This window comes from Marmota flaviventris, chromosome 4 (genome assembly GCF_047511675.1).
Source record: "Marmota flaviventris isolate mMarFla1 chromosome 4, mMarFla1.hap1, whole genome shotgun sequence".
Taxonomy (NCBI): Eukaryota; Metazoa; Chordata; class Mammalia; order Rodentia; family Sciuridae; genus Marmota; species Marmota flaviventris.
The window spans coordinates 87148852-87169792 of NC_092501.1; the positions used below are offsets into that span (position 1 = coordinate 87148852).

Below are 20941 nucleotides of genomic sequence, written 5' to 3' on the forward strand. Positions count from 1 at the left end.
CCAGTTGTAAAACTTTACATACTACTAATGTTTTTTTCTATTTATAGTATGATGGAAACTGCAGGAAAACCAATTAGAGTTGCTCTGAGGTAGTCATGGTAGTTAGAACTCAGAATGACTGCAGTATCATCAAACTGAATTCATACAAGACAGAGAGTTGAAGTAACTTGTTCAAGATCATTGTGCTAGTCAGCTTTCTGTTGCTGTGACCAAAATAACTGAGAAGAACATTTAGAGGAAGAAATGTTTATTTTTGGCCCACAGTTTTAGTCCATGGTCAGCCAAATCCTCATCAATTCTGGGCCCAAGGTGAGTCAGAACATCATGGCAGAAGGGTATGATGGAGGAAAACTACAAACTGCTCAGCATGTGGTAACTGAGAAACAGAAAAGGAAAGGGCCACAGGGAAAATGAACCCTTCAAGAGCATATCCCAAGTGACTCACCACCTTCAGCCATGCCCCACTTCACTACAATTACTACCAGTTAGTCTGTTCAAACTAGGATGGACTATTTAGGTTACAAACTCTCATGATCCAATAATTTTATCTTCTAATATTCCTGGATTAGCACAGAAATTTTAAGAGGACAGCTTATATCCAAACTATAATAGTCATATAGACTGTATATTGGGGTGGGGGGGAAACAGAGATTTAAATCCAGGTGCTCTAACTCTAGGGAGAACTAGAAGAATCTTTACTTTTGTGTAGCTATGACAAATTATGACTCAAGGATGTTTAAAGTGCTAAAACTGTAGAAGGGGATATTTGACTTAAATGCACTTAAATACTGTCCCTTTTACATAACTAATATATTATGGTATAGGATAAAAAGTTGAAGCCAGGCTCAGTGGAACATGCTTGTAATCCTAGCAACTCAGGAGGCTGAACTAGGATGATTGTGAGTTTGAGGCCAACCTCAGCAACTTAGCTGTCTCAAAATAAAAAGATGTGAGGTATCTCAGTGGTAAAGCACCCTGGTTTCAATCCCCAGTACCAAAATAAATAAAAAATAATAATAACATGGACTGCAGATCAAATTCTAGCTTTTTCATGTATGTGAAATACAGTATATATCTTGGTGTGTAATAATAAATTTTCAGCAGATTTTACTTTCAGAAATTTTTCTAGTAAATTATCTCAAATTTTAATTACATTTTGCTACATTTTTACATTTAATTCTGAAAAATATGGTTTACAATAATTATTAGCAGTTATAGTTCTGAATCCCTGAGATCATAGGCAAATTTGGGGTAAGTGTAGTTTTCAGAAAATCCTGTTCATAACAAGATCATCTGTTTTCAGAGAAGTACATGTACTTCTAAAAGTAAAGAGCCATCAACACTAAAACTTTGCTTTTAAAACTTTACCACTTTTTATTTATTAATTATATAATGGCTTTCTTCTAGCCCAAATAATACCCATTATTACACCAGAATTGTGCTAAGCACTTTAACAACTCTGAGAGAGGTGTTGTACTTGCACAACACCTTTTTGGAGATAAAAAAAAAATAAGGCATAGTAAGGTGGCCAAAGTCCCTGAGTGGGTTTTATATCCTCTCTTCTGACTTTCAGTGGAATCTACTCCCTTGAATACTATTTTATACTACATTTTTACTGTCTAGAATTCCAAACTCTGAAGGAATTTCTTTTTTCTTATTATAGACCTAATGCATATTGAAGGAAATGGACCTTTCATTTACCAGAGATTAGTAAAATTATTGATGTTGCTTTCATGTAAGGGCAATTGTGGGTCAAGTTCAGGGATAGGAGGGACTTTGCACTGAATTCCTCTTTGTACTTTTTTGAGCCATATGGACATACTGTCATCTACTCAGAAATGAGTCCTAAATGCTTCTTCTTCCCAGTTTTTATGTTCTACTTCTCAAGGTTGCCCTGTTCCTATTCTTATTTCTGTACTGTCCTTTCAGCTATAACTTTTAATCATGGAGTTCTGATACTACAGTATTGTGATCATTCATTTATTGTGCCTCATAATTTAATAGTTTTCTTCTTTAATTAGAACAAATTCAGGCATCTTATACTAACACAAACATTGTAAACCTTGGCTTTGTGCCAGGCAAAGGGTGAAGTTGCAGCTACACACAAGGATTACATGTTACAGAACACCCTGTGATCTAGCTATATTCTTTCTGTTGTTTCAGGGGGCAGGTGGAGAACTGCAAACTTCTGTCCCACAGAATCCAGCAACCATTATTTATACTTCATATTCACCTTGACATGTGCCTTTGAATTCAGTTATCTGTAGCTCACTGAACTACAGTTCCATTCTTATATTTCCATCTTTCTAAGGATAGCTGTTCTTACATGACCTGTTATCCAAACTCAAACTCATGTAAAACCAAATTCATCCATTTAAAACCTACTTAGGATGATTGTGAGTTTGAGGCCAACCTCAGCAACTTAGCTGTCTCATAGGGGTGGGAAGCAAGTCTGACTTGTTCACCTTTTCCCCCAGCCATCTAGTGATATTTGTCACATGTAAATTCTCTAAATATTCATTGAATGAATAAAGGAATACCCTTTACCCCCACCCACCCTACCTAAATTCTGCTATATTTCTGTCCTTGGCATTATCATTCTTCTAAGCCATCCTTGACAAGAACTTTCACTTCAATTCAGACTTGGAAATCCATAATCAATCCCTGTTTTGTAAGATCTATTTGATTTATTCCCACCCAGAGCCCAGTTAATTTTAAAACTTCCACAATGTCACATTGTTTAGTGGAGGATATAGGAGAAAGGGAAAATAGGATACTTGATTTCTGATCCTGAGCTTATTATTCACTTGGCCTTTCTCTTTGGTATGTGAACCCTTAGTATGAGTGACTATATTTTGAGCCTGCTATGTTTTCCTTAATGGAAAATAAATGTATTTTGTATGGAAAATGTTTGTTTGCATAGTATTTCACAGTATGGATATCCCATAAAAAATGCTTAACCATTTTCCTAAATCAAATTATTTCTGTTTTAATAAAAACAATGCTATGATGAACATCTCTATTCCTCACTCTTCTTCAAATAGGCCAAGCATGTTCCTGCCTCAGGCTCTGGTTAGAATCCCCTTTTTCCCAGATAGTAATATGTCTCACTTACTAATATGTTTCTTTTCAATTTTGAACTCACTTCAATTTCAGTTTTCTCAGATGTTTCTAAAATTACCGTTCCTCTTCTGTGCTCTCTGTGCTATCACAATCTAATGCACTATTTATTTTAACTTATTCATTAAACCTCATCTTTTGGGGGGAGAGGGGTACCAGGAATTGAACTCAGGGGCACTCAACCAGTGAGCCACACCCCCAGTCCTTTATTTGTATTTTGTTTAGAGACAGGTTCTCACTGAGTTGCTTAGTGCCTCGCTGTTGCTGAGGCTGGCTTTGAACTCACACTCCTCCTGCCTCAGCCTCCCGAGCTGCTGGGATTACAGGTGTGTATCACCACACCTGGCTCCTCATCTCTTCTTACAGAATGTAAATTGTATGAAGGCAGAGATTTTTGTTATTGTAACTGTTTTTAGATATACATGACAGTAGAGTGTATTTTTGACATATTTTACATACTTGGAGTACAACCCATTCCAATTAGGATTCCATTCTGTGGTTGTACATAATGTGAAGTTACATTGGTCGTGTATTCATAATGAGCAAAGAAAAGTTATGTCCAATACATTCTACTGTGTTTCCTAGCCCTATACTCCCTTCCTTTCTTTCATTCTCCTTTATCCAATTCAATGAGCTTCTATTCTTCTCCTCCCTACCCTCCCTTGTTGTAGGTTAGCATTCATATATCAGAGAAAATATTTGGCCTTTGTTTCGAGGGGACTATTATTTCACTTAGCATGACATTCTCCAGTTTCATCCATTTACCAGCAAATGGCATAATATCATTCTTCTTTAAGGCTGAGTAGTATTCCATTGTGTATGTATACAACAGATTCTTTATCTGTTCATCGTTTTTTTAAATTTAATTTTATTTTTTACACAAATGGAGCACAACTTTTTATTTCTCTTGTTGTACATGATGTAGTCACACCATTCGTGCAGTCATACCCACATAGAGGATAATAATGTCATCTCATTACATCATCTCCCTCCTACCCACTTCCCTCCCCTCCCCTCCCCTCCCCTCCTTCTCCTCTGCCCAATCCAAAGTTCCTCCATTCTTCCCTTGCCCTACCCCCCCCCCCCATTATGGATCAACATTCACATATCAGAGAAAACATTTGGCCTTTGGTTTTTGGGGATTGGCTTACTTTGCTTAGCATGATATTCTCCAACTCCATCCGTTTACCTGTAAATGCCATAATTTCATTCTTCTTTAATGCTGAGTAATATTCCATTGTGTATATATACCACAATTTCTTTATCCATTCATCTTTGGAAGGGCCTCTAGGTTGGTTCCACAGTATAGTTATTGTGAATTGAGCTGCTATAAACATTGAGGTGGCTGCCTCACTGTAGTATGCTGATTTTAAGGCCTTTGGGTATATATAGACTGAGGAGTGGGATAGCTGGGTCAAATGGTGGTTCCATTCTAAATTTTCTAAGGAATCTCCATACTGCTTTCCAAAGTGGTTGCAAAATTTTGCAGTCCCCCCAAAAACGAATCAGTATATCTTTTTCCCTATGTCTTCACCAGCACCCATTGTTGCTTGAATTCTTTTTTTTTTTTAATTTTTTATTGTTGGTTGTTCAAAACATTACATAGTTCTTGATATATCATATTTCACACTTTGATTCAAGTGGGTTATGAACTCCCATTTTTACCCCGTATACAAATTGCAGAATCACATCAGTTACACATCCATTGAATTACATATTGCCACACTAGTGTCTGTTGTATTCTGCTGCCTTTCCTATCCTCTACTATCCCCCCTCCCCTCCCCTCCCCTCCCCTCTTCTCTCTCTACCCCCTCTACTGTCAGTCATTTCTCCCCCTTGTATTATTTTCCCCTTTCCCCTCACTTCCTCTTGTATGAAAATTTGTATAACCCTGAGGGTCTCCTTCCATTTCCATGCAATTTCCCTTCTCTCTCCCTCTCCCTCCCACCTCTCATCCCAGTTTGATGTTGATCTTCTTCTCATACTCTTCGTCCCTACTCTGTTCTTAGTTACTCTCCTTTTATCAAAGAAGACATTTGGCATTTGTTTTTTAGGGATTGGCTAGCTTCACTTAGCATAATCTGCTCTAATGCCAACCATTTCCCTGCAAATTCTATGATTTTGTCATTTTTTAATGCAGAGTAATACTCCATTGTGTATAAATGCCACATTTTTTTTATCCATTCATCTATTGAAGGGCATCTAGGTTGGTTCCACAGTCTTGCTATTGTGAATTGTGCTGCTATGAACATCGATGTAGCAGTGTCCCTGTAGCATGCTCTTTTTAGGTCTTTAGGGAATAGACCGAGAAGGGGAATAGCTGGGTCAAATGGTGGTTCCGTTCCCAGCTTTCCAAGAAATCTCCATACTGCTTTCCAAATTGGCTGCACCAATTTGCAGTCCCACCAGCAATGTACAAGTGTACCCTTTTCCCCACATCCTCGCCAGCACTTGTTGTTGTTTGACTTCATAATGGCCGGTGGGTCACAGGTCCGCCTACCTTGCAGGCGCAGGGGGCGGCTCTGCCCCTCAGCAGGCTGCTGGGCCTGTTCTGCCGGTGGGTCGCAGGTCCACCTACCTTGCAGGGCTGGTTGGCAGCTCTGCCCCTCCGCGGGCCACTTGGCCTGTTCTGTGGGTGGTCACAGTTCCACCTACCTTGCAGGCGCAGGGGGAGGGGGCATTGAATTCTTGATATTTGCCATTCTGACTAGACTGAGATGAAATCTTAGAGTAGTTTTGATTTGCATTTCTCTAATTGATGGAGATGTTGAACATTTTTTCATATATATGTTGATCAGTTGTATTTCTTCTTCTGTGAAGTGTCTGCTCATTTCCTTAGTTCATTTTTTGATTGGATTATTTGGGTTTTTTATTTTTTATTTTTATTTATTTATTATTTATTTAGTTGTAGATGGACACAATATCTTTATTTTTATGTGGTGCTGGGGATTGAACCCAGGGCCTCACGTGTGCGAGGCAAGTGCTCTGCCACTGAGCTACAACCCCAGCTCCTACTGGGATTTTTTTGGTGTTAAGTTTTTTGAGTTCTTTATATATCCTAGAGATTAATGCTCTGATGTGCGCATTGTAAATATTTTCTTCCATTCTGTTGGCTCTCCATTCGCTTTCTTGATTGTTTCCTTTGCTGCAAAGAAGCTTTTTAGTTTGAATCCATCCCATTTTATTGATTCTTGATTTTATTTCTTATGCTTTAGGAGTCTGTTAGGAAGTCTGGTTCTAAGCTGACATGATGAAGATTCGGGCTTGCTTTTTCTTCTATTAGGTGCAGAGTCTCTGGTCTAATTCCTAGGTCCTTGATCCACTTTGAGTTGAGTTTTGTGCAAGGTGAAAGGTAGATGTTTAATTTTATTTTGCTGCATATGGATTTCCAGTTTTGCCAGCACCATTTGTTGAAGAGGGTGTCTTTTCTCCAGTGTTTTTGGTGCCTTTGTCTAGTATGAGATAACTGTATTTATATGGGTTTGTCTCTTTGTCCTCTATTGTGTACCATTGGTCTACATGTCTATTTTGGTGCCAATACCATGCCATTTTTTTATTACTATATCTCTATAATATAGTTTAAGGTCTGGTGTTTTGATGCCTCTTGCTTCACTCTTCTTGCTAAAGAATTCTTTGGCTATTCTAGGTCTCTTATTTTTCCAAATGAATTTCATGATTGTTTTTTCTGTTTTTATGAGGAATGTCATTGGGATTTTGATTGGAATTGTATTGAATCTGTATAATGCTTTTGGTCCCATTCATCTGTTGAGGGACACCTAGGTTGGTTCTATGGCTTGTCTTTTGTTGACTTGAGCTGCCGTAAACATTGAGGGCGCTGCGTCACTCTAGTATGCTGATTTTAAATCCTTTGGGTATAAACCAAGGAGTGAGATAACTGTGTCAAATGGTGGTTCCATTCTAAATTTTCTAAGGAATCTCCATACTGCTTTCCAGAGTGGTCGCACCAGTTTGCACCCACTTTTCCCCCACATTCTTCCCAGCATTTATTATTACTTGTATTCTTGACAATTGCCATTCTGACTGGAGTGAGATGAAATCTCAGTGTAGTTTTTTTTTTTTTTTTAATTTTTTTTAATATTTACTTTTTAGTTTTCGGCGGACACAACATCTTTGTTTGTATGTGGTGCTGAGGATCAAACCCAGGCCACTTGCATGCCAGGCAAGCACGCTACCGCTTGAGCCATATCCCCAGCCCTCAAGTGTAGTTTTAATTTGCATATCTGTAATTGCTAGAGATAGTGAACATTTTTTCATATACTTGTTGACCATTTGTAGTTCTTCTGTGAAGTGCCTGTTCAGTTCCTTTGTGCATTTATTGATTGGGTCATTTGGGTTTTTTTTAAAGTATTTTTTTTTAGTTGTTGATGCACCTTTATTTTATTTATTTGTATGTGGTGCTGAGACTCAAACCCAGTGCCTCACGCATGCTAGGCAAGCGCGCTACCACTGAGCCACAACCCTAGCCCCCTTGGGTTGTTTTTTGTTGTTGTTGTTGTTGTTGGGTTGTTTGTGTGTTTGTTTTGATGTGTGTGTGTATGTGTTAATTTTTAAGTTCTTTATATATCCTGGAGATTAATGCTCTATCTGAAGTGCAGGTGGCAAAGATTCTTTTTTTTTCTGTCACGTTCTTGATTGTTTTCTTTGCTGTGTAGCAGCTTTTTAGTTCGATACCATCCCATTTATTGATTCCTGATCTTACTTCTTGTGCTTTAGGACTCTTATTGAGGAAATCATTTCCCAAACCAACATGATGGAGAGGTGAACCTATTTTTCTTCTAGTAGGTGCAGAATCTTGGGTGTAATGCCTAGGTCCTTGATCCACTTTTAAGTTGAATTGTATGCAGGGTGACAATAGGGGTTAAATTTCAATCTACTACATATGGATTTCCAGTTTTCTCAGCCCCATTTGTTGAAGAGGCTATCTTTTCTCCAATGTATGTTTATGGTGGAAGGCAGAGTTTTTGCCTAGAACAATATCTGGCAGCTAGAAGGTGCTCAGTATCTTGAATGAATGAATGTATGAATTGGGCAATAGTAGCATATATTAGAATTTAGTGGGAAACAGTTTTTTCTTAAAAATGTATTCTCTGTTTGGGGAAGTAGGGATGACAGAAAAAAAAATATATTTTTTTAATTAAAGCTGTTTCAGAATTTCAAGACCCAAGTTCCATAGAATGCCTTATAATATAAATTTGATATTTTACCTTAGACATTGTGGTATAGTAGGAAAAACACTGGGTTTAGGACTTAGTAAATCTGAGTTTTGTACTGGTTGCACTGCTTACCTCTGCATTTAACATGTGTTTTGGATTTACTTTAATTTGAAAACTGCTGGGATAACACAGTTTTGAGGTTCTTTTCTATTTCTTGACATTTTCATTTGAGAAATTTTCCAGTCCATTTTTACTTTAGGTTAAAATTATTAGTTGTTGATTTCCCGAAGTTTTTCATTTTAAAATGTTAAGATTTGTGTTCAAATTAGTTAAGCTCGTGCCTTCTTCAGCATCTTCCTTTTCTTTCATGTAGCTATCAGATATTGTGAAAAATGTCAGTTGATTAAACCTGATCGGGCACATCACTGCTCAGCATGTGACAAGTAAGTGTTCCTCGTTTGCGTTTATTTAAACCTAGCACTGAATATTGGTGACAGTGAGAGGTAGGAACTTTTTTCATATTTTATACTTTAAGCATTTCATCCTCTTCCTTTATTTTCTATGCACAGAGAACTAACAAAAATATTTATATAAGCTAGAATATACCTAGAAGTAATTTTTGATATGCTTCATGTCTAGTTTATAGGATTTTTTTAAGTATGCTTTCTATGCTTGTGCTTAAGGTAATATTGATGAGCAAATAGTTGATAATACCCTTGAGAAAGAAACTTTATTTCCTGGATTTGAAAGATTATTCTGATTATTTTCTTTTCTTTTTTAAATTGATGTTGATATTAAAAACCTAAAAAACCACCAAAATAACTTAACAATTGTTTTCAGTTATCATCCTAACATCTTAACTAGAAAAATTTCAAAGAATTTAGTTCTAATACATAAGTGAGAAGGTGATATGTTAAAAGAAAGATCATTAAATGGGAATCACACTAATCTTTACTTTTAATTAGACAAACTACTTAACTTTCTAGGTATTAGATTACTCATTTATTGTATTATTTGAGATGATCTATAGTCTAATTTTATATAAACAAAATATGTATCCCAGTAGAAGGGCAAATTGGGGGTTTTATAAAACATGGAAAAAATAACCATGTCTAAGCCCATCACTGTTAATGTTTTTACATATTTGATTCTAAAGTTTTATTTTTATGACCTGCAGATGTTTAAATAACAAAGGGATAATCTGTTTTCCATTTTATCTCCTTCAGCAAATTTTCAAGCTGGACTTCTCTAATAATCAAAGTATTTCCTCAGATCTGAATATTAAAATGTTATTTTTTTTCTTTTTTTAATTAGTTATATATGACAATAGAATGCATTTTGATATATTGTAAAATGTCATTTAATGTGATACAGTGTAACTGGATATTCTCAGCTTACTTCCCAGTGTAAAAAATTTATGACCTCTTACCATAGAAGTACTTGTAGCCATACCAGAAATTATCTCTGCCCTGATGTTTCTCTGTTGGTTCTCTAAGATACAGTTTTAAAGGGAAATTTTTAAGTCAAATAAAATAAAATTATGACAAAATAGGGAATTTTTCTGCATGGATTTTCTTATGTTTATTTGTTTCTTAGATGTATTCTTAAGATGGATCATCACTGTCCTTGGTATGTATAAAAAAAATGGAGGAAATGGCATAAGAGGGTGGAAAGGTGGGAGGAGAGAATTTTTAGAATGATTATTTTAAATTTTTTTTTTTTTTTTGGTGCTAGGGATTAAACCCAGGGTCCCATGCATACCAAATATGTTCTATTGCTGAACTACACTCCCAGCCCCAGTATTTTATATTTTGAATGTTAATTTAATTATAAATATTATGATTGATCTATTTATATATTTGCCTATATGCATAGGGACATTATTTGTATATTTTTCTTTAAAAATATTTTTTAATATTATTAACCCCCAAATATTGGTGTGTTAAGAATTAACATTAAAATCCTGTATTTCTTCTAGAATTCATTAAAAACACATATCCATAGTTAAGATACTGCTTCCTGCTTCACAAATGGCTACTTCCAAGTAATAATAATTTAAGTTTTCTGACTTATCTTTTTTTTATTATGGCAAAAAACACATAACATAAAATTTACTGTCTTAACCACTTGAAAGAATTTAGTTCTTATTCACAAGTGAGAAAGTAACATGTTATACCTAAGTAGATATTTCAGTAGTGTTTACCTTGTTGTACAGTCTCCAGTACTTTAAATCTTATAAAATTGCAACTCTGTTCTCATTAACCAGTTCCCCATTTCCTTCACCCTCTTCCCCTTCACAACCTCCATTCTAGAATCTTTCTATTTCTATGAATTTGTGTTTTGTCTTATTTTTATAGTGTGACTTTCTTTATTCTTCTAGGGTGAATAACTGTGTGGGATTTTCTAATTACAAATTCTTCATGCTGTTTTTATTGTATTCCCTAATATATTGCCTTTACGTGGCTATATCAGTTTTAGAGTACTTTATAAAATTTTGGACGGTAAGTCTTTTTTCTATCCTAAAACATATATTAAATATTTTTAAGGTGTTGGGTTTCTAAAGAATAACTTTATTCTTCATTATAAGTAGATATAATTAATTTTACTAGCTAGAATTTATAATGGTATAGAGGGCAAGGCTACAGTTTACCTTTTTATACACATTTATTCATAAGTAAAGGTACGTTACACCACAAATAGTGAGTTTCTTTTAGTAATCCAAATTGTACTTAACCACACTGTAATAAAGGCATATCAAATTTAAGGAAATAATTGCCTTTCTTGGACTTAATGAGACTTATTACAGTTTTACAGTAAAAGTGGTATCCTCAGCTACAGGCACCCACTAACATGCTTCCTATCTGTATAAATTTTCCACCATTTTTAAAAATGGCAAATGGCTGAAAACAATCAAATGTTTTATCAACAGGGGACTAATTAAGTTATTATGTATCTATACAGAGGATGTAGTATAGCTTAAGAAAGAATAAAGAAGCTCTTTATGACAAATGATGTGATCTTTGAGATGTGTTATATGGAGGGAAAAAGACCCCAAAAGAACACATTCAGTATGCTCCCATTTATATATGAAAATAAATATAAGCATATACTGTCTTCTGAAAGAAAGCATTAAAAAGTTGCTAATAGGGGCTGGGGATATAGCTCAGTTAGTAGAGTGTTGGCCTCATATCAATCCCCAGCACCACCAAAAATAAATAAATAAATAAATAAAGTTGCTAATGATAGTTGCCTCTGGAAGGACAATAAGGAAGAGAGACATAGTTTTTACAGTTTTCCATTAAATTTTGTATGCAATGTACAGATAGCAATCTAATTAAAATAATTAATAAAGTTTAAATATTTTAAAGTATTTAATTATGTTCTTTGGGTGGGGGGAAATGCCAGAAATGTGTAAAGGTGCTGCCTGTTGTCCGTGCTGTAGAAAACTGTTATTTTCCAGTGATAGCTTTTTAGCATTGTTTGATTTGTTGTTGTTGTTGTTTGTTCATGTACTATTTTATTAAAATTTAGAAATAATTTTAAAATACATTAAAACTCTCTCCCTTCATTTAAACCTCTGACTTTCTCGCTATTATTTATATCACTTTTCTCTCAGCTTCCGTAAATGTAGGTTCCATCCTTAGCTGCTACATTCTTGATTATCTCTAATTGTTCCTGGTGGTCATGTGTACTTCTGTGGCATTCACAGTCACACCTCAGCCCTAGCTTTAACACTGCTGAATCCTAGTTCCTAGCAATCTCTAGTTGCTATTTTTTAAAACATTGACGTGATGAAGATGTCTCAAATCAATGTCATGTTATTTTCTTACATTGTTCTTCCTATGTTTATCTGACATAATGGGAACAAAACCTATATAAACCTATCAATTGCTGGGGTAGGAAAATTAATGTCATCTTTGAATTTTTGTTATTTCATTATTAAACATAGAATCAAAGTAGTATACTAAAAAAAGAAACAGGCTTAGTTTAAATACAAACATCTTTTATAATCTAAGATACATGAAAGCAAGTATTTTTGCCTTGCTAGGTACTGTGGTACCCACCTGTAATTGTACACATCTGTAATTGTAATCCCAGTGGCTCTGGAGGCTAAGGCAGGAGGATAGAAAGTTCAAAGCCAGCCTCAGGAATTTAGTATGGTCCTAAGCAATTTAAATACCTTGTCTCAAAAAAAAAAAGTGCCCCCCCAGGGTGTTGGGGGGATATGGCTCAATGGTTAAGCACGCCTGGGTTCAATCCTTGATACCAAAAAGAAAAAAAGGTGTTTGTTTTTTTTTTCCTCCATTCATTGATATAGAGTACTACCTGGCACACAGCAGATGTTCAGTAAATATTAGCCAGTTAAAATAATTAAACTTTAGTTTATTTTTTTTATTATTAAAATTTTGAGTAATACTTATCTCATAGAATTGATGTGAGGATTAAATTAGTATAAATATTTGATGAGCTAGAAAACATTCAGTAAATGTCTTTGAATTTGTTTTTTCCAATTCATTGTGCCTTGGAGCGTTACTACTCCTAAGCCATATCTGTCCTGTAATTCCATCTTTATCCTCTCCCTTTATTCAATTTAGTGCCTGCTAATTTATGAACAAAATATAAAATCTCCTTTTATTTTGCATATGCCTAAGAGCATGTGTTTACTAGCCATTAGCATGTCTTTTTTGTGAAATCTCTTTTTTGTTCTTTGCCCATTGTTTTCTGGTAGGTTCAAATATTTACATAGCAAATAATTTCTTATTGATCTTGGTGTATATGAGCATTTCTTAAATAGAATATAGGAACCACTAACCATGCAAGAATAGATGTATAAATTGAACTCCATTAAAATTAAGAATTTCTTTTAGTTAGGCACCATAGATGCCTTTAGTCCTAGCTACTCAGGAAGCTGAGTCAGAAGGTTTGCTTGAGTCCTGGAGTTTTACGTCATTCTGGGCAACAGAGCAAGATCCAGTCTCCTTAAAAATAAATAAATAAATAAATTTTTATTAAAAAGCAGCTCTTGGGGCTGGGATTGTGGCTCAAGGGATAGAGTGCTCACCTTGAATGAGGCACTGGGTTCCATCCTCAGCACCACATAAAAATAAATAAATAAAGGTATATTAAAAAAAAAAAAAAGGCAGCTCTTAAAGCCAAATGCAGTAGCTCATACCTGTTGCCCCAGCCACTCAGGAGGCTGAGACAGGAGGGATCCTAAGTTTAAGACCAGACTGAGGAACTTAGTGAGATCCTGTTTCAAAAAAAAGAGTGGAGTGGGGATGATGCTCAGTGGTAGAGCACTCCTGGGTTCACTTTCCAGTGCAGCAAAGAAAAAAAGCTGCTCTTGAAGTGAAAAGGCAAGTCTGGGAGAAGATATTTGCAAGGTATCACAAAGGATTCATTGAGAATAATGAAGCATGTCTAAAGATATTAATCCTTTTTCTACCCCATGTCATAAATATTTTTTTCCACATTTTTTGTTGATATCTGCTGTTTTGTTTTAATCAAAATTAAATTTCTTCTTTTTTTTTTTATAAATATGGCCTTTTTATGATTTCTCACTGTTGCCTGTTCAGTGCAAGTTTATGCAAAAATTCACCAGTTTTCTTCTGGTACTTTTTATTGTTTTCACTTTTACAATTAAATCTTTGATTTTTGAAGGGGAAATTATTGTGTTTAAAAAGTTCTTTCACATTTGTTCTTTCTAAAAACCCTGTGAAGATTTTTTTTTTTTAATATTCATTTTTTAGGTGTAGTTGGACATAAAGCCTTTATTTTATTTATTTATTTTTATGTGGTGCTGAGGATCGAACCCAGGGCCAGGGCTAGGCCAACAGAGCGCTCTACCACTCCAGCCCCCTGTGAAGATGTTTTAAAATGCGCGGCTTTTTTGGGTTGTTGTTGTTGTTTTTAATTTAGGTATAGTAAGGCCCATAAATCAGGAGCCAGTTGCCATTGCAAAGATATTTATTTACTCATAGTCTTCAAAAGAGGGCACACCTTGATGGGAAGCCTCTCAGGGCCTGGTTATTTAGGAGGCATAAAGAGGGAGGGCCAGAACCTGTTTTGTGGTTTCTCTGGGAATGCCAAAAACAGATTTAGGATTGGCCATCTCTAGTTGTCTTAGACCTGGCCCTGAAAAATGGGACAGAGGAGTATTGCCCCCTGTAGCCTGGTGGAGGAGGTAGTTGGGAATTTGGGCTCTGGATTAGTTAGTTTGCATATGAAAGGAAGGTGGTCTCTCCCCAGGTCAGCAAAACTCTAATAAGGCAAAGCATCAGGAATACAGAGAACAAGAAAAGTGGTTTAATACAGAGGATCAGTTATGGTTTTCAGAGTTATTAACTGAGATTGAGAAGTTAAGTAACTACCCAAGTTCACTTATTTAGTAGTATTGGAAGCCAGAATTGACACTTGGATCTGTCCATCCCAGCATCCACTGTCTACTTGCTCCCTGTAGTCAACATATTTAAAGCCCTGAGTCACAGAGCACAATTATGTTTCCAGGAATTATCTAATAAATTTAAGAAGAATTTTTGTTTAAACATCATTAGCCTTTTAAAGTTTGGGTATTTAAAACCAGGGAGTTGGACTGAGGTTATAGCTCAGTGATAGAACTATTGAGATCCCCAGCACTGATCCTCTCACAGGAAACAAAACCAGAGGCTGTTGGCACTTAAAATACCTTTGTATGGATTTAAGGAGAGCACCAATCCCAACTCTGTGGTCTTAGTACCCAGATTTTGGCCTCTGTTGTCCTGCTTTGCTGGGCATGTTTGTTTAGTTTACAACCCATTAGCCATACATAGTGTCCCTATTTAAAGAGGATTCAGTGCCAGATAATTAAAGTCAAAATTGCATAATTTCATATTTGTCTGTGAGAAAATTCAGTAGCATTTGAATGTAATAGCAGTTATTTAAGAAGAAATGTTTTTAGGGCTGGGCCTGGTAGTGCATGCCAGCAATCCCAGCAGCTCAGGAGGCTGAGTCAGGAGGATTGTGAGTTCAAAGCCAGCCTCAGCAAAAGTGAGGCATTAAACAACTCAGTGAGACCCTGTCTCTAAATTTAAAAAATACAAAATAAGGCTGGGGATGTGGCTCAGTAGTCAAGTGCCCCTGAGTTCAATCCCCAGTATCCCCCCCCCCAAAAAAAAAAGAAGAGATACTTTTTTAATATTAATCATGAATAAGAAAAAAATACTAGTAAACTTAAATCTACCTTTTTCTTCATTTAGCAAATACTTATTTAGTACTTATTCTGTGCCAGTTTTCTGAGAAGTTGGGATATGTAAGTGAAAAAAACAAAGAATCATAGTTTTTTAGAGCTTACTTTTAAGAAAAGGGAAACAAATAATAAAAGGAGATCAGAGTGAGGGATCTGTTGATTTTGTGTTTGTGGGGCAGGTGATAGGCAAATTACGTCTTTTTAAAGAAACATAGGGTGGGCTTCATTAAGAAAGTAGAATTTGAGCAAAGACTTGAAGGGGATTCGTGAATTTCAGAGAGAAGGACATTTCAGGTTGAGGGAACTTAAGTTTCCTCAAATTTGAGGGATGTTTGAGCAACAGCAAGGAGACTATTGTATGTAGCTGGAGTAGAATAAGCACCTAAGGGGAAGCTCAGGTGAGCCGTGGGCCAAGGGAAAGGGCCTTGGAAAGTTAAGACGACCATGGCTTTTACTCTGATAAAATACAGAAGGAATGACATGATCTGACTTGTAAAAGGGTCACTCTGATTACTGAGCTGACACCAGATGGTAGAGGGCAAGAGTCAACACAGTCACAGCAAGATAGTAGCACCAAAGGTGGTAAGAAGTCATCTAGTTTTTGTTAATCAGAAGTTTAAAGAAATATATATTTAAAAAAATATTTTGGCTTTATTCTCTCTAGACAAATCTCTGTTATTTTAAACACTGAGTGGAAAAGTGCATATCTAAAGGGTACCTGAAATGTTCTTAAAGAACTAAGTGTTCTTGATATTTTCTCTTGTGTTTTTTGAGAAAATGTTGTGAGAGAGCAACACTACGAGCAACATCTTAGAATCCCTTTAAAACCTACAGGATTTATAAAACCTAGTGTTTGTATAAAAATTGGTTTCTTAATACATTGTCTCTATTTATACAAGCTTTGCCGCAGGAAATCTACAGACAATTGTCCAAAGGTAAAACACATTGTTGCCATGACATTCTCATGATCTCTTTTATGACATTTACAGTGAATGTATATAATAAAAATTTGTTTCATGACATGGTAAGATAGAAGAATCACTTAATATGTTTAAAAGATAAAATGATTACTTTGGCAGGAAAAAAAAAGAAATATCACAATAATGAAGGATTGGGGGGATATAGATATAGCTCAGTGATAGAGTGTCATAAGGCCTTGGGTTCAATACCCAGCACACATGAAAAAAAATAAAAAGACTTATGAAAAAGAATAATGCAAATAACTTTTTTCATGTTATTTTTCAAATCAAAAGGGGAAGCCTTTTGTTCTGATTGAGAAGGTGTTTTGCCTATAGTTTCATTTTAAGAATTAATAGCATTTAAAGGTTTCCTCTTCCTCCTATTAATAGATGCTAATTTCTTCTAGGTTAAGACTTTGCTTCTATTAAAATGCATGTAGCTGAGAGCTGGGCATGATGGCGCAGGCCTGTAATCCCAGCGGCTCTGGAAGCTGAGGCAGGAGGATTGCAAGTTCAAAGCCAGCCTCAGCAACTTAGTGAGGCCCTATGCAACTTAGTGAGACCCTATTCACAAAATAAAAAGTGCCTCTGGGTTCAATTGCTGGTACCACCCCCAAAAATTCATGAAACTATAAGAAGGAAAAACAGAGAAACTGTTTTCAGTCATTAATTCCTTGTAGTAAATTTATTTATGAAAAATTTCAATTTCCTATAAAGGTAGGAATCAGAGCAGCTAAAAGTATGGGCACCTTCAAAGTGGTGTTCCAAAAACAGATTATAGAAGCATAAAAATAAACTTAAATATATCACAATTAGTTTCAGTTACAGTATTATTAAAATAATAAATATTTTAGTATAAATGTACAAGTATTTACCTGTACATTCTGGATGTTGAAAAAAGTTAAATATATAAAGTACAAAAGAAAATTGTTGGGTAGAGGAGTCCATCTTTTCATTTTATTATAAGTATTCCTAAAATTTTTTTTTAGGAGGAATTTTTAAATGACTCTCTCTGACATCACATTTAAGCAGCCTGCTTTGATAATACCAATTCTTTGCTTTTGCAATTATTGTTTTGGAATATATATTACCTGTTTAATTATCCTTCATATCTGGCTTTTTGATACATTCAACAATCTGTAGGCAGAACTAATACATTATACATTACATTTTAGAGGTTCAGTATCCTCAAACTTTTCTTTTTTCTTTCCTCAGAATGAATTGACAGATACACGTGCAAAATTCCATGTACTTTTTCTTTTCTTTGTGTCTGCAATGTTCTTCATCAGCGTTCTTTCACTCTTCAGCTACCACTGCTGGCTAGTTGGAAAAAATAGAACAACAATAGGTAAGTAGGCTAAAATAAATTATTATAACTATTTAGGAAAAGGACCACAAATGAATATGTAATCTAGAGAAGGAGAGTAAAAGAATTATCAAATAATTTTGTGTTTAAGTAAACTGATTGGATCCATTTATTATATAATAAATATGAAGGATCATTGTGTTGAAGGATGAAGAAGTAAAATTGATTTTTATATATACTTTCAGTAATGCATTCTGTATAAAACTATTTTATAAATTTTAATAAAAGTTACTTCCTGGGAGCTGGGGTTGTGGCTCAGCAGTAGAGCACTCATCTAGCACGTACGAGGCCCTAGGTTCGATCCTCAGCACCACATAAAAATAAATAAATAAAATAAGGTATTGTGTCCGACTACTTCTAAAATATAAATGTTTTTTTAAAAAAACTTACCTCCTGCATTTATACAGTATCTTTTCAAAAACAAATCAATGAAAGATAGACAAAGTTTTCATGCTTAAAGGAAGTTCATCCACCGAGAGCCAAAACATTTTTTAATTACAGTTTACCTTTTAGCTAAAACTCATCAACAACATATTTCACATATGTTCTTTATATTTTTCCCTCACAATTACACATTTAACTGGCAGATGTTCTGTAGTTAAAGCTGAAGAATAGTGTTTTCGATATGTCATTATTTCCATCTTTGTGTCAGTTGTCAGTGAAACTTAATGCACTGTATCACTAGTATCAGCATTTTTTTTTTTTTTTGGCTTATTTTTAAAAATCAGAATATTGGGGAAGAATTCAGTGAGGTATTCAAGTAATTGGACAAACATTTTTAACTAAAGGAGATGGCATTTCAGCCACCCTAATGTGTTTTTTTTTTTAATATTTATTTTTTAGTTGTAGTTGGACACAATACTTTTATTGTATTTATTTACTTTTATGTGGTGCTGAGGATTGAACCCAGGGCCTCACACATGGTAGGCGAGCACTCTACCTCTGAGCCAGAACCCCAGCCCCCCTAATGTGTTTTAATTGAAACATTTATGTAACTACTAATATACCAAGACAAAGAATAGTGGTTTCTGTAATGTTTCATAGAAAAATAAAGACCATATGCTATCTGATTGTCCAAAGGTAATAATTCACCTCCGTGAGGAGAATTAGAAGGAAATAGTTTTTAATACGGAAAAATGAGCAGAGATTTTAGAGAAGCATTTAGATCATTCTAATCTATTATGTTACTGGGTCATGTAAGTTTCAGTGGTCTTCAATTGTAAGGATTTCTTTGCCCTTTCTTCCCCAGCTCAACCTCCATTGTTGAATTCTCTTCCAGTTCCATCATGTCTGCATTCCTTTTCTGTGTAAATAAATTTTCTTATATATTTTTTTTAATGGAAGACTCACAGTTCTCTCTCATTCTGTTTTTTTTTTTTAAAGAGAGAGAGAGAGAGACAGATTTTTTTTTAAAATTTTTGGCGGACACAACATCTTCGTTTGTATGTGGTGCTGAGGATCGAACCCGGGTCGCACGCATGCCAGGCGAGCGCGCTACCACTTGAGCCACATCCCCAGCCCTAAATTTCCTTATATTTATTAACTAAATTATTGGTCTTCTTCATAGAAGAATTATTGGTCTTCTTCATACTGCCTTACCCTTAATCAGAGATGACAGAGTTGGCCTACATGCAAAGCTCAGAGTTTATAACCCCCATATTAATTAAAAACTAAGTGATTTCACATAGAAAACCAGAATTATTCTTTTTAAAATTGACAAATCTGGTAGTGGTAAGCACATCTTAGAATTTAATAGTAGCCAACTGCTAATAGATGGGGAATGAACAGTTTAATTTGCTACAGCTCTCACTGAGCCTGTTTCATTTCTCATCCTTTTAGTATTTGAGGGATTGGAATTTCCAGGGAACTCACTGTTCTTTCTGAATAATCTTTTTCAAAAAATTTATTTGAAGTTGAATATTTCTTTATTATTTTGCTGCAAACCTGTTGTTTGACTGTATAAAAATAACACCAGCAAATGCAGAATATTATAAAATTAAGACAGTATTGTTCTTTTGACACTATATAACAAATACTTTCCTCCATTCCCAGTTTTTTCCAGTGGGAAAGATCAGTAAGTATATTGACCCAAATCCAGGAGTGGATATAAGCAAGCTACAATATTATAGAAGACTTATAACAAGATTATCTTTGATGTACATACTTTTATTTTAGTTGTAGATGAACAGAATGCCTTTATTTTATTTATTTTTATGTGGTGTTAAGCATCGAACCCAGTACCTCACACATGCTAGGCAAGGAACCACTGAACTAAAGCCCCAGGCCACATACATGCTTTCTTTCTTTTTTTTTTTTTAATATTTATTTTTTTAGTTGTAGTTAGACACAATACCTTTACTTTATTTATTTTATATGTGGTGCTGAGGATCAAACCTAGGGCCTCACACGTACTAAGTGAGCACTTTACCGCTGAGGTACAACCCCAGCCCACCGTAGTAGTTTTTATCACAGATAATTATGTGAATTTTGATACCAGAGTCTAAAAGCCTACTCTAAAAATCATAAAGATCTGTAAAAATGATACAATTGTGTTTATGTGCAGTCATTGGTAAGTTCAGGGTATCTTTTTCCAGTTACAGTGTTAAGAGTAGTTTCTTTTTTAAGTCTTTTCTCTACCACTAATTTAAGACAACTATGCTGAAGTAATGGGGTACCATTTTCACTCTAATAGATTTTACATATTTCTCATATGCTTCTTCACTCAGTAGGTCATCTAGTTCTGAAGGGTCACTCAGTATTATCTTCATCAACCAGTCATCTTTATCTAAGATTTGTTCACAAACTCTAGATTTTCTTCAGGTGCCTCATTAATTTCAATTTCTTCTCTGATAGAGGAAAAAGAGTTCTCTGGCAGCTTTCACACTTTTCAAAGCACCAAACTCTTTTTGTTGTTTCTGTTTTCTTCCAATTTCAGGCAGACTACAGTAAATATTTCCCAGAACTTCCTGTGCCAAAATGCTGATTCCTAACTATTCCAATACCATTTTCTGTAGTTATCCATTCATGTTCCTCAGGGAATTTACACATGAGAGGCAGAGTGGGTCCCATGTGCAGCATCTAGACGGCGCCCACCCTC

At 35.2% G+C, this 20941-nt stretch overlaps 1 protein-coding gene across 4 annotated transcripts in view; it reads left to right on the plus strand.

Moving 5' to 3' along the window:
* The window catches only part of Zdhhc20 (zinc finger DHHC-type palmitoyltransferase 20), a 79066-nt gene that overhangs the window by 41899 nt on the left and 16226 nt on the right, over positions 1 to 20941 (plus strand). For all 4 annotated transcript variants that reach the window (XM_027941550.2, XM_027941551.2, XM_071611335.1 and 1 more), the window contains 4 exons: positions 8668 to 8737; positions 9891 to 9923; positions 10675 to 10795; positions 17694 to 17826. In XM_027941550.2, the coding sequence (XP_027797351.1) occupies positions 8668 to 8737; positions 9891 to 9923; positions 10675 to 10795; positions 17694 to 17826 (357 nt within the window). The remainder of the gene's footprint in view (positions 1 to 8667; positions 8738 to 9890; positions 9924 to 10674; positions 10796 to 17693; positions 17827 to 20941) is intronic.